This window comes from Sceloporus occidentalis, unplaced genomic scaffold (genome assembly GCF_023333645.1).
Source record: "Sceloporus occidentalis isolate IW3139 unplaced genomic scaffold, rSceOcc1.0.p SCAF_4, whole genome shotgun sequence".
Classification (NCBI taxonomy): Eukaryota; Metazoa; Chordata; class Lepidosauria; order Squamata; family Phrynosomatidae; genus Sceloporus; species Sceloporus occidentalis.
Window position 1 is genome coordinate 121,874,550 of NW_028316984.1, and position 15,123 is coordinate 121,889,672.

The 15,123-nt window shown below is 38.2% G+C and overlaps 2 protein-coding genes across 7 annotated transcripts in view; both read right to left on the reverse strand.

The window, feature by feature from the left end:
* Positions 1-15,123, reverse strand: part of SHANK2 (SH3 and multiple ankyrin repeat domains 2) — a 480,993-nt gene that overhangs the window by 35,362 nt on the left and 430,508 nt on the right. The window lies entirely within an intron of this gene.
* LOC149314567 (uncharacterized) lies at positions 2,261-5,577 on the reverse strand. The gene is made up of 2 exons (XM_089521405.1): positions 5,566-5,577; positions 2,261-5,251 (listed from the first exon to the last, which is right to left on the reverse strand). The coding sequence occupies exon 2, from the start codon at positions 5,007-5,009 to the stop codon at positions 4,395-4,397; it is 615 nt and encodes a 204-aa protein (XP_089377531.1). The 5' UTR covers positions 5,010-5,251; positions 5,566-5,577; the 3' UTR covers positions 2,261-4,394.

Below are 15,123 nucleotides of genomic sequence, written 5' to 3' on the forward strand. Positions count from 1 at the left end.
AAAATGTGGACATAATTGATGCAATACAAAACACAACTAATTACAATCACAAACCAAAATAGATGTAACCACTATCAGTGTTAATATATTTTCAAGATGCAAAAAATAATTCCAAACCTAACTTACACTGCGACTAGATGATAACCATACAAATGTGCCTTACCATTTATTCTTGGCCACATCTTCAGTGCCAATACATACATCATGCAATCAGATTATTCATATGCACTATTTGAAGATTTTTTTCCCAAACAGATGTAGAATACCATAATCAAATTTGCAAAACATACCTCCTAACTATTGGGTTTTGGATACACAGCTTATGTGCATATATATTAAAAGTTGTGTAAGTGTTGGAATAATTCCACAGCCTGTCAATATTCTTCCCCACTCATCTTTAACAACTGGCGCCTTAAAGTCATCACACTTTTCTGGTTAATTGTCCTTGAATTGTATAGAATACCTGCATTACAATTTCCTTTAGGAACAAAGAAAAACTGGTTCCTTAATTAGCAACACCTGAGTTTTCCACATTCCACCTATGCAAAGGCAGTGTCACTTATACAAATGCAAAGGATCATTCTCAATTTCTCACCAGCAAAGAACAAAAGAGTCTGATTTAGAATGGAATAAAGACCAGAACAAGACTAGTTAAATGAAGATCCAGAGCCCTATGTGTGCTGTAATATGCACCGGTAGCCCAGGCATGTTTAGGCATTTGTTAGTTCACTTTAATGCACAGGGTAGATCCACATGCTTTGATGTCAAACATACCCCCCACCACTGCCATACACAAGGAAAATTTTGGGCTAGGTGAGTTCTATGGATGTATTGGAGCCTTTGTGCTCATGAGTGACAGTTGCTGGATCAAGGCAATGGTGTTTAAAGAAGAGGAATAACTCTTAACATATTTAGCTGAAAAGATAACTGCCCTGGAAAAGACTATTCTTAAATCACTGGGAAGGCTCTAGATCAACTCAGTGTTGTAGAACTGAAAAAATACAGTTGACTGAATCCAATTTTATGGTAGCAGGGTGAAAATCCCCATTTGTGCAGTTCTGCTGGATAACACCTTTGCGCAAGTGATTGTGCCACCAGTTGCACAAAATGGGCCTGGAACTAATTGCACACCTGGTTGTGCAAGATGTTGTTTAACCACTGGCTCAACCTCTTGTACAATTAATTCTTACATAACCAGTGCCACAAATGCTTTGTAGACCTTCCTGTGCAACTGCTTTGCACAGGTGTTTGAGCAATAAAAACTTACAGACAGCACCCTTGTACTAACTCTAAAAATGTAGAACCTCTAATACAATGACATTGTTGGATACAGGCCTAAATGACCAGTAAATATTAATTATCTGCTTCCTACAAGCTCTATTTTTTGTTTTCTTTAAACAAAATAAAATGATATGATACACTTGTACTAAATTTAGCAGTATGTCTTTCAAATTATGGCTGAAGTTTTTGATTTGCAATGGCATATAAACCCTACTTGTGTCATTTCCAGTATTACTGTATGCTAGTGTATTCACTATCAAGAACATCAAGCAAAGACTTCATATTAAGCTCTCTAGTCCTGCAAGTAATCCTTTTAGGGTCAATTGTGAAAGATTTTGAATATGGGAAGTATTTGTTATTCACAATTATGCACAATTCCACACAAAAATAATAACTTTTGTTAAGTGAACAGATACGCATAATCGCACACCTAGCAAGACAATGAAAATTAGAGAGAAGAATGAAGAGGCTTTGACTGACAATCGGAAGAGCATGGACATATTTACTTTGGAAATGATGAAAACCATGCATACCTCAGCTACTCAAATCTGATTGAAGGATTGCATCTGACTACAATATCCATTTGCAAGCGTTTGTAACACAGTCCAATATTGCCATCACATATTAGGTTAGTGGGAAGCTTTATCTTTTGTTGATCTTATAGCTTTATTTTTTCCAGCTCATTTCTTTCCCTTCAGCTTCTCCCACTCATGGTGGGTATTACAACCCTTTCCAAATGTAGATAATTACAGCTCAAGCAAATTGGAATGGGGAGAGGAAAATGCAGTTCCATACCTTACTATAAAAACCATACATCAATTGAACGAAAATTGTAATTGTAGTTCTGACAGCACTGTTAGATGCAATTTTGCAGTACTTTTCTTTTCTTTTCTTTTCTTTTTTTAATGAGCACAATGAAGTAATAAAATCGAGTGTACTAAATCTCATTAAATTAAATTTAGACTGAAGAATCCGTAAAATTGTAGAAGTTTAACAGGGTCTGGAATATTTGCCACTTAAAATCCCTAGTTTCACCATACTTTTAGAATGACATAGTGCAACTAAAAACATTCATTCTATTTCACAGTCAGGCTGAAAGACTCCTCTCCTTTTGGAAACACAGAAAAAACAAGAGGTAAAAAAGATATTAAGGCTGCATAGGAATTTGAAAACATTGTTTTCAAATTCCTATGCAAATTCTATCAGACTAGATTTTCTTGACAAACACCTGCTAGTTGACATTTTCCCCTTGATTTTAATTGTTGAGAATGACTCTTACATGCTTCAGTTTGAAATTTATTTATTTATGAAGGTATCTATAAAATGTCAAACAAATGAACAAAATATAAAAACAGGCACAGATGGGGCGCAAGTGATATGCAGGTGCAAAAGATTGCACCTGTCAGATAAGGTGCATTTGAGCATACAATCAAGACAGGCCACCCATGAATATATTTTAATAATGTTACAGTTCTAGATCTAGTTTGTCTGAGGACATATATTTGAACAAAAATTGCGCCTGCAAAGTGCCTGTATCAGGGTTAGCCCACACCAGCTGCATTTCATCATCAGCCCAGTCACTTAGCAAAAAGCAGCCACAAGCAAATCTTTCACTAAGGAGCATATTATGGCTGGTTTGTACTGCAGCAAAATGCTTCATGTGCCTGATTTTCTTTTTATTCAGAGAAAGGGATGCTTTAGGATGCATTGGAAAGGATGAACCTCACACATTTGAGAATCTATAAACTCAAGATTTAATTATGGGTTTGACAAATTTGATCTCATGGCTCTTTAGGAAAACTAGTTCAAAAATGGAACAGGAAAGTCAACTAGGAACTATGTTGTGCTCGTAACAGTAGAAGCAACCACTGCCCAGTTTGCTGCTGAAAAATGGATCTTTAAATAATAATCTAAAATATCATTCAGCTAGCCACGTTCTGCTCCTTACATGTATACAGGTGAGTTTGAGTCTCACTGTGTTAACCATCCCATAGAGCCACTCCAAACAGAAATAACATTCTTCTCCTGAGTCAATACTGCAATGCCTATCTTCCTGACATGCTACAGTCATCCTGGTTCCACTCAGTCCACTCTAGCATCAGTAAGGGAGGTAGCCTAAAGGGAGAAGAGAGAGCATCTATACTATCAAAGCCTACATAATCTGTGATGCAGAGTCAGTTTTCAGACATTGTGGCACAGTACTAAAGAGCACATCATTACTCTTAAAATCTGAGAAGGTCTGACTATAAGGGAGGTAACAGCTTTACCTTGTACTGTATAATCAATATTTCTCACATTATCAGGGATAGTTTGTCCTATAAATAATATCTCTTTATTGAAGAAAGTGGTTAGTATACAATAAACACAGTGCCATTTTCTTTATTTCTAAATCTCCAAACTCTCTGAAAGAATAATCATGCTCAATATCCAATGAGGAATTTTTGAATGTTACCCATGTGCCTAGATATATCTTCTGGCACACTTTTTTTCCAAGTTACAATGCTGCAGTATTGTCCTAGCATATATCATATTACACAACACAGCCAAGATATGTTGATTACTTCCACCCAACAGGCTAGAGATCAGTCTGGTCAGACCCAAAGAAGATAATTATAATGATCCAAAAAAGGCACTTACAGGCTAATTCCAACCTCAGGCCAGCATGCCAGAAACACCAGGCAAAGACTGAATGAACACAATTGTTGAGGCGAATATTGCCAAGACCCACATACTTACCAAGAACGTCAGTATGCTTGCTCAGAGGGAATGGGGGAAGGAAGGATAATGGAAAAATAAAACTCAAATACAGCTGTGTCCAGAAATGATTTGTATTTGTAAGAAAAGCAATGAATGTCTGGCACAGGGTAAAAAAATGCTCTTATGAAGCTAAAGTGAAAGAACAGAAGCAAATGTTCTTCAAATACCAGCAGCAGACATTGTTAACAATGCAAATATAAACTACAAAATGTTAAGACTAATCTAGTCAGCCAAAATACAGTGTTAGCCAAATGTAGAAATGGTCAAGTTCTGCCATTCATGGCTGTATGGCTAAGAAGTAAAAGGACAGGCACATTAAAAAAAATCTTTAAAAATACTATCACTAGTGTGATAATTTATTTCTTCTTCCCTCCCCCTTTTGCCTGACGCATGGGCATGGGCAATGAGGCCCTCTCTATTATGGCTCTCTGCATCCGGCCACTGCGACGAGGCACTGTGGCTTGTGGCAAATCATGAGAGTCATTAATCACTTCATCCCCTGGTAAGTATCCAGTGGACATTGCCACTGCATCCTCACCAGTCCATGTTGAGGCACTAGTTAACTCAACATGAGGGGTGGCTCTTTGGGAGATACGAGTTTCAAGGACCTGTGTCCTTGGCTGTTTGAGGAAAGCTAAAATCTCAGACAGGTAGTTATGGATAGCTCTTGTGGATGTTGCCACAATGCCTAGCTGCAACTCCATCCGGCCCATGGACTGTGACATGAGACCCATGGATTGTGCATGCTCTCTTTTTATGTTTTCCAGCAGTTGCACAATCCTACTGTTTGTTTCCATCAATAACCTCTCCCCTTCTGTCAGCTGAGTTTGCCCCCTCCAACCTCGATCCCTAGGGACAGGTTGAACACCATGGTGGTCTTCGTTCATTTCATCATGTCCCTCCTCAGGAGAATCACTTTCATACTGGGGAGTTCTACTGAGAGATTGATCGCCAGGAGACTGTATGTCCATTGTACACTGTGGAGTCCGTTCTGGTGTTGGAAATCCCTCAAAATCTTCTCCAATGTTGCTATGTGTTTCTGATGATGACAATGGCCATGGCCAACTCTCTGTAGTTCTGGCTGGTGAATCTTCATCGGAGACTGGTACTGAAGATTCTTGCTCTTCTGCAGGCGTGGATGGTGAGCTTCCTCGCTGGTGCCTGGCTTGTCCTGAAGATCCGGGAACTTCCCCATCTTGCTCCCCAGTGACATCTGGCAATCAAATAGAGGAGCAACAACCACTGTATCTGAGGCCAGGAAGATGGATGAATCTACATACATTGGACAACACACAGAAAGAAGCCAGTTGGGAAACCAGAGTGTTTGTGTTTGGGCAAACAGTAGGGCAGACTAAAATTTAGAGACTGAAATGTAAAGGTGGCTGTTAAAATTATTATTACTTTGTACAATGCACACTGCCCTGCACCCATAACACATACAGCTATACTGGATCCCAAGGCACAACTTTCAATACACCTTTTTGTGATTGTGACAGTAAATGTCTGTGAACCTATCAAAAAGCTCACCTATGCATTGTAGTGATGTCACAGTCAGAAATCTCGGGGATGAACTTTGGGTCAACTGTCCAAGCGACCTGAGCTTCCTGTGGTGTCAGATGTGCTCCACCACTGGCTTGTTTGGCAGCCCTTGAAGCACTGGTTGCTATCTTCTCTTTTGTCCGGCGTATCATCTCACCCTAAACCCCTTCCAGAACTATTGCCATAAAATGTGGGTGATTATTAATCAAATTTATCCTGTGAACAATGACTCCTAGGCTTTTCATTTTCTGTATACATTTATTTTCATGGTGCTAATTTTAAAATGAAGGTAACTTTACAAAAGGGCATTGTTCACTAGGATGCTTTTTGTTTGTTAATAATATTTGCCTTGTGCTTCTCCTAATGATTCCTTTCATAAGTATTTTTATAAGGAAAATATAATACATGTGTTTTTCCATATAAAATGTAGTTTACAATGATTTAAAAATTAAAAAGCAAATTGACCCACATTTTTGATTAAAATTCACATCTATACTGAAGCAAATATAGAATAACAGAATCATAGAGTTGGAAGAGACCACAAGGGCCATCCAGTCCAATCCACTACCATGAGGGAATACACAATCAAAGCACTCAAATACATATATCCTCAAACACTAAAAAATGATTATATTTTGCATGCACTTTCTACTTCCACTGTCATGTTCTGCCTTTTTATGTTGTATGCAGGCTAGTGAAAAATGAGAAAACATCATATATTGGAAAAATATAGTTAACCGTCTGCCTCTGGGAAAATTTAACTGTTTACATTGATTTGAGATGTCTACTGAAATTTCAGTGACCACTGCTTCAAGATTCCACACTTCCCATTCTCCAATAAGAGTTGTGTGTGAATAATATTGCTGTCTTTGAAAACTACATGTGCAACAATAGTAGCTACTTCCTGATCAGTCCTGGTGAACTGGTTGCTCTGTGTAGTTGGTGCTATGCAATTTGCACCTATGTTTGTATTTTTGGGGATATAACTCCTGCTCATTGACACACACCACATGCTGCTCTTATGAACTTTACTTTGAGTTGTGCATTTGTACTACTGGGGCATGGGTGTATGCATGTGTCAGATTAAAAATTCATTTTTTTCTCCTTGTAACAGTGCCTTATATTTTAGGATGGGGAGAGGAATGTTAGGGGTGATTCCCAGAGACAACCATGGTTTATCTTACCACCCCAGATCCTGAACCCCACTAGCTATATATTTGTCTAAAGGACATTGTACATTTCATAAAATCAATGTAATTGAAGATTTAATGTTCTAAGCACTAATTATTTCTCCATCTAGCAATTAAAGTATGCACATTCAAAATATACACATTCTGTTTGTATTGGGTTAGACTGTCCAGTTGCATGTTTATGGAAAGTGAGGATGAAGTTGTGTTTTGTAAGATGTATGAGATCCTTATGAAAATGGATGTGGGAACAGAGAGGCATGCAAGCCTTGGATCTTCCACTGCATGAATATTTTGAAAAAGACTTCATCAGATAGTTTCAAAATAACTCTGCTGCTTTTGCATTTTTATTCCCACCTTTCATCCACCAGCACAACAACTGTGACTAGTGAGTCCAATATCCCTTAGATAAAGTTACTGTGTATGACCCATAAAATTCATTTTTTCAAAATTCTCAACTAGGATTCATGTATCAAACTAGGATTATTATTTTTATCACACGAGCAAATATAACTTCCAAAATTTTGATTGCTTTTTCTAGCTCATGGATGGGCACCAACATTTTAAGATCATATTTTTCTCTGCCCTACCCCGTCTCCCATAAGAAATTAGTAAATCATAATATTTTATTAAGGCATAATGCTTTACATCTTAAGGAAAAATATATAAAAAATGCATTGTGAGGAGCATCCCATACTATTATAATAAACCCTTATGTTTTCAGTCTTATACCCTCCACCCTGTTTTAACTATTAGATCATGCTGAATATAGAGTCTGACTGGCTGTGAGAAGATCATCTGAATATAGGTTTGGCCACTGGAATTGTGTCTGAAAAATAGAGATGACCATTATTACATAGACACAGACACTGACCATTTCTGTCTCAGAGAAGGCATTTTATCATTGGTATTGCACTGATCAAGTGAAATCTGAATACAGCAGAACTGATAAAATAATCTAAGAGGATATTTAATTCCCCAATCAATGTGTGATTAAAGTTACGTGGATTACACAAGAGTAAAGGCATAGTGTGGGACTGTTTGTTATTTGTGTTCTTGGATCACCTGCAAGTTGCTTCTGAATCCAAATTTATTTACTTTGAAAGGCACATTCATTGTTCAGGAATATTATGATTACTGACATAAATTTGTTCCTGTGTCTATACATTCAGAGTCCTACTCAGAGAGAAGACCCAGTATTATATGGCACAGGTGGCACATTAACACAAATAACAAACAGGATAATCAAAGAATTCAACAATGGATTTAAATTCTGACACTGCTGTCAAATACTTATGAATCACAAATACATTTAAAATATTTGGGATGATTTCTTAAGCTGGTTGTTAACAAAGAAAGGGTAAGTCGAGATATAACACTAATAACAACAAAGAGTTCAAGTACTTCCAATAGCTAGGAATTACAACCTTTATTTGATATCAATATGGGGCACAGAGAACAAAAATAGTATTAGTAAGCTGATTTTCATTCAATGCAGAGTGGTTGTGGCAACTTGGGATAATGATGGACATCACTGTGTTGAATGCATCAGACTTTGCTTGAGGGATCCTTTCCTTGCTGTTTACAAATTGGCCTGATTAAAATTCAAGACCAGAACTTGTTAAGAGGATGACACCAGCTGCACTGGTAGATGGAGGCAATGGAAGTTTGGTGTACCTAGCAACTGCAGGACTGGAAGATCAAATGGCTTGTTCTCTATGCCATATGACTAGAAAGACTAAAATTACCAACCTCCTGAATTAAGTGCCTCAATCTCCTAACTGTGACTGGTTCTTTACCAAAAGCCTAAAGCCCTACAAGGATTAAACATGTAACTAATATCTAACTATTATCTATCTATCTATCCATCCATCCATCTATCTATCCATCTGTCTGCCTGTATTTCAACTGTGTGTTGACTGACCAAATATTTTTTTTTCTCCTCAGTTTCAGTTTCTCTGCAGGAACATAAACACTAACCTTTGACTACACTTAGCGGGATATAAAAATGGTGTATGATGAAATAATACTCAGGCCCAGTGCAGATCTCACACTGCTGATGTCTTAATCATACTTGGGAACAATTTGTGAATTCGTTAGCTCTATGGTCTTCTCTCTTATTTTGTCAGTTTACACATGGATTAGTGTTACATCTGCACAGGCATTAACCACAGTTGATGTTAAACAGCTTTCTTCATAACCAGGGTTTGCCATGTTCAAATTGGGTTTCAAATCCAGATAAACAATACAGGCATTATCTGGTTTCAAATCCAGATAAACACTACCTCAGTTGACAAGACCTCTGAGACTGATTTTTTTTTGTTTATGAAGGATTTGAGGATCACATGGTCAGATGTGAGCTTCTTCCCACTACCCACATTCAGTAGAAGAGAAAAGCCTCCCAGTAGCACCAGCTCAAGTGATCCCACTTGAAGCTGTAGTCATGAATCAGCTCCCTATGGTGTAGTGAAATATCAGACTGGAGACTAACTTTAGATTGCTAACAAAGGTTTACCGGAAATAAAAGATACAGTTGCCCCTCCTTTTCCATGGGGGATCCATTCCAGATCCCCTCACGAAAATGGAGTTTCGCCTATATTCAAGTCCTTTTGGCTTGAATATAGGTGTGGGGGTGCATAGGTGCACACAGAGGGCACACACCCCATTTATTCTCCCTCCGTTTGTCCCTTGCACATAAGCGAGGGACACAGGTCCGCAAAATGGAGGGAGGACTGTACTTGCAAGGTAGAGCTAATCTGTCTAGGGACAGAGGGAGAAAGAAGGAGATAGCATTCAGGTTTTAGTAACTCAGCCTGAACTGTTCTACAGACAATTTGGAAACTGTACTCATTTAGTGAGATGCCAAGTGATTAAAAAAAAAAAAAAGCAAAGCACTCAGGAAGAAGCCTTCTAATGGTTTACAGAAGTTTCAAAATGTTTCTGTTTACTCATGCAAGGTTTACCTGATGTGGTTTTTTTTTTTTCATTTCAAACATGAATACTATTAGTTTTGAATAAAAAGTTTCCTGAAATATGTTAAATATGTTGAATTGCTCTTCTTGATTGTAGTATAGAAACCTAGACCTGTTCTTTTGGATTCTGGAATCAAATTTTCTTTTAAAGTAACTGAGGTATACCTGTAACTGGGGTCAAGTTTATAACGATGGTTAATGACATTTCAACTATTATTATTATTATTATTATTATTATTGAAATTGGTCCCCTTTTAATAGGAAAACAGTATTTTATCAGCCTAATTACTCTTTAAATGCCTACAGAAGGGTGACCAGTTTACCTTTATATATATAATAGAACATGCTAATTATATAAGACATATTAATACAATTATAAACAAAAGGTAACACTCAGAAAAACAAAACAAAACATAAAGTAGTAAACATAAACAAGCCAAGCAAAGAAAATGTAATGCTAAAACATGGTTAAAGCAGACATGAGGTAAGGGGAAGAGAAGCATGCCTGGGACTGAGAGAGAGAGTGAAAGACTGAGAGATCCTTCCCTATTATGGTGTCCTCCAATTGTACAGCTTTCATAATACCTCACGATTAACCAGGCTGACAAAGGGGGATGGGAGCTGTAGTCAAAATATTGGAAGGGCATCAGAATGGAGGAGGCTGGGACAAAATGGATGTGTCCAAGGCCCACGTTTAAACCATGGTTAACAAATCAGAAGCATGTCTGTACTCTTTAACAGACCCACATCATCCTCACATTTGTTTCCCTACCAAACTGATCAACCCATTTTAGCAACTAAATAATCTGTTTTGAGTTACATATCTTGATTAATGGTTTTCTAAGTTAAGACCTCAGAGTATGCCCTAGTTTTAATTTGTTCTGACATGTTTTTCAGAGATTGGAAAATAGACAGGGAAAGGGAGATGACCAAGACTCTGAAAATCATGAACCCACTGTTCTTACAGTTTTTGATCTCATAGTTTTATTGTTGTTTTCTATATTAAAAACAAAACAGACATGCATTTGGGTTCTTTCAGTTTTCCCCTAATGATGTTATTTTGTTTGACAACCAACTGGACTGTTAAAGTGCTACATGCAACATGGCAGTGCTAGACTTTTCACAGTCCCTCTTCTCTGTGTGATCAGATGCCTCCTTCATTTCTCTGGTGAAGTAAATGACTGGTTATATATCTGGACACATTGTTCTGACACCTTCATGTGCATCATGCACTTCAGCATTTCCTGATGGGGTGATCTGCATCAAAAGTTGTAACTTCTTCTGGTGAGCAGAGCAAGAGATCTGACACATCATGTTTTCATTTTCAGAGTTTGCCCATTCCCTGCTCTGTAGCGTTAGCTGTCTGGTTCTGGAAAGGTTGTCTGTGAAATATTGCTAGAAGTCAGAACTACACCAGCTCCATAGATGCACAGGGAGGATCATGGTGTTGGAGTACTGCTGGCTCCTTGCACCACAGGAGTCAATGTCACACTCACATGGCTATTATGCTTCAGATTCTCAGTAAAAGTAAGCCAGTAAAAATAAGTAAGTTTTTGATCTAAGGTCCACAGAAAAATCAGGACAGCACAGTTGTAGGAAGCCTATGAAAAAGGCACATTTTTCTAAAGTACATTTTCCTAATAAATATAGGCCTGAGTTACAAGAAAAACAGTTAATTTGATCACTCAAAATAGTTGACTCTTATGTTCATTTTGGAGTCTTACCTGCCACTTGTATTGGCAGCTGATCCCTTCCCTGAGATGTGCTGCTTTCAAACAGGCCCTCCAGAATTTTTCGTCTCTGCTACTGGATTGCTCGGTTTGGCTTACATATTCTTTCCTTCCCCCCTCATGAACAACAGGGTTGAAGGGGTAGGTACAATCTTCTGCTGTGAGATATATGGAGAGTTCTTTGGGTATTAACAAATGCAACTAGAAATATGACAGCTGTTGTAGTACAACTGAGGAACGTTGTTGAGCCTTGAATTGTTCTTTGTATTTGAGCCCATGTTTGCATCATGCCCATTCTTCTTACACTATTCAAAGTTGTGTGAGATATGAAGAACATTTCTGAATACCTATGACAGATACAGATAAGAACTGTGCCAAGCACAAGATGTTACACAAAACTGGGTGCTGTATCCATTGCACTTGCATATTGTGGATGTCCAATACAAATGTAAACAACTAGGGATAATACATGTACATATTACAATCTTCTCTATGTAAATGTTTCACAGATACTGTTAGATGAGAGCCATATAAAAGTAGAATTTGTGAAGGAACATACCACACATTAATTTATCTCATCAATACATTCTGACAGTACAAATCTTTGAGGTTTTCTGAGCAAATGCTGGTCTGTAACCCCATCACAACATATAAATTCTATCTTACAGCAGTGGGGGGAAACCCATACGAGTATGGTAAGAAAATGTTGTATTAGTAAGCACTTAGATTCCAGGAACTGCATCTAGATTTGGATATTTGCAAATATAAGCAGATTTTCCAGCCCTTTCTCTTCATTGGAAATCCTGCTATAACCTTAAAATACTACACTGAGGATTATAAGATCCTGCTGTAATACGATGAAGTGTGGTGTAGGGGAAAGGATTTAACAGATTTTGGATCCAATTCAAAGTCTCACGACAGAGTAAGAATGAAAATGTCAAAGCACATGGCTTTTTGTTTGTAAATTCAAGTGTGTTTCCTAACTTTTCAACACAATAAAAATAAGAAAACTGATAAACAGTATGTGCCTGAAGTAATATTAATCTTAAAGGGAAAAAAGAGAGAGATACAAGCATCTGTAATTAAGAGAGTACTGAATTGTATCTACATATTGGAACACGAGTATGCATTTAAAACTCATTTACAAACTCTGTGTTTCATTATCATTGGCTTTTAAAACACCCTCACCATTCTCTCTTGAAACACACAAGCATATATATGCAAGAACATATATCTATATAACTGACCCATCCTTTAACAAATTAAATAGAGACAAGAGGGGGAGAGAATAGCACAGAAACAGAAGAGGACATAGGGTACTTGATAAAGAAACACATAGACTGTCCAAACCAAAGTTAAGTATTTTCCATTCCGATTGATTTCAGTGGGGGACATATACAGTTCACTCATATGCCTACTTACTCAGAAGCCTCAATGAGTTTAATAGAAGAAAAATTACACATGGCTTGATTTTCTCACTGGAATGAAAAGGACTTAAACATCTTCATTTTGGCTTGTCATACCCATAACATTTCTAAGACATTATGATTTTAAATATTTTTGATGTTATTATTTTTCATGAAGGCCGAGGAAACAGAGACCCGAAACAGATGGTACACCCCCCAGAACTGTCTGGAATTTCCCCCGAGGGCCACCTGAGGCAGCCCAAAGCTGGTCCGAAAGGGAGTGGCAAATAGCCACTCCTACCAGTGGCCCATTCAGGACTATGGCAGTGGCCAGCTTGGGAACTTCAGTATCCAGTCACCACAGCCCTGGAGTGATCTGGGTCAGAGCGGCCTCTGGCCATTCCTTTTGCCTTATCTGCTACACCTACTAAAACACTTCAGTTTGGTTAAATCCAGTATGAAATTGGTGAATTTCATGGAAATTACTTCCCTTTTTTTGTCACAGCAGCTTTGAGGGTCAAGCAAATCCTGGTGCAAAGAGTTTCTTTGGAAGATGTTTTTTGGCTGCCCTCATGTTGGATTCAACTGATGTGTAAGCAGACAGCCAGTACTGGATACAGTAATTCAGCTGTTGTTATGGAAACACTAAGATGAAGGTATCACAGGGGTTTCCTGGCAAGATTTGTTCAGAGGAGATTTGTCTTAGGCTTTCCTTTGAGGCTCAGAGAATCTCCCATGCCTAGTGTTTCCATGGCTGAGTGTGGATTTCAACCCTGGTGTCCAGAGTCAGAGTCCAACCATCAACTGCCACACCAAGCTCAGAATGAGGTTCCAAGATTAGTTTTTTTAGCATATCATTGCAAACTAGTTAAAAAAAACCCACCTGGAAGAGTTATGGAATGGAATGTATGCTTCGGCTAAAGTGTTTATACACTTATATAAGATACTGCTAATTTCTATTTCCAGCTGCAGCCTTAGATTTTATGTTGGATGCTGCATTGAAGAGCTTTTCTGTCATCAAAAAAAGTTTTTGGGGGGTAGGGGGAAGCAATGGAAACACACATCTTCTATTGAACGTCAGTCTAATAGATTCTTTAGTTTCAGGCCAAATACAATAATTTAAATATGGAGAACAGTCTGTGACATAATACTTCTTACTTACTGAAAAGACAACTGGTGTAGTAAACCAGTCTATTACCAACCAGTGCAACTGGGGTCTAGATAGAAAGGTAATAACTTCAAATGGAAAGCCCATTTCTTAAGAATATAATGCATAAATCACTTAATTTGAACTTGTTACAGATGAACAAGTTTTATTTGGCATACATTTTAAAGGACTGAAACACGAGTAACTTAACTGTTTCAGATGCATGGACTACAGCCTCCTTTTGCTGTTGTTGTGCACCTTTGAGTTATTTTCAACTTATGGTGCCCCTAAGGCAACCCTATAAACTGTTTCAGATGCATGGACTATAGTCGCATTTTACTGCTGTTGCCATGCACCTTTGAGTCGTTTCCAACTCATTGTGCCCCTTAGGCAACCCTATCATGGGGTTTTCTTGGCATGTTTTATTCATAGTAGGTTTTTCATCGCGTCCCCTGAGGCTGACAGCATGTGACGTGCCCAAGGCCAGCCTGTGGGTTTCATGGCCAAGCAAGGAATCGAACCTGGTCTCCACAGTCATACTCCAACATTCAAACCATTGCACCACACTAGCTCTCTTGCCCAAGGTTACTCAGTGGGTTTCCATGACCAAGCAGGAAACTGAACCCTGGTCTCTAGAGCCATTGTCCAATACTGAAACCACTATACCATGCAGTAGACAGACATTAATAAACAAGTGGCATGGGGTGGGGGAATATAACAAATGCAAAAGAAATCAGTGTGGTGATGGCCTTAACAGTGGTTGTTAAGTGCCATGCATATGTGCTTGTAAAAAGAAATGTAAAATGCACTAGAATGGTGATCATCTAAGCAATGGTTGCTAAAGGTAATTTAATGTCATAGGGAGCGACAAGTACAGATATTAATGGTGGTTGCGTAAGAGTTGTTGAAAGCACATCGGACAGTTATAACCACATCCAAAGTGATAGAATTCAAGGATATAGCTGTTAGTTTGTGGAATCAGTATGTAGAAAGATCTTGCAGCACCTTTGAGATTGTCTGAAAGATTAATCTCATGCCACAGCCCCGATCCAGCCTTTTGAGGGCACAAAAAGGAGCCGTAAAAAGAGGCTCCTTTTTGTCCCC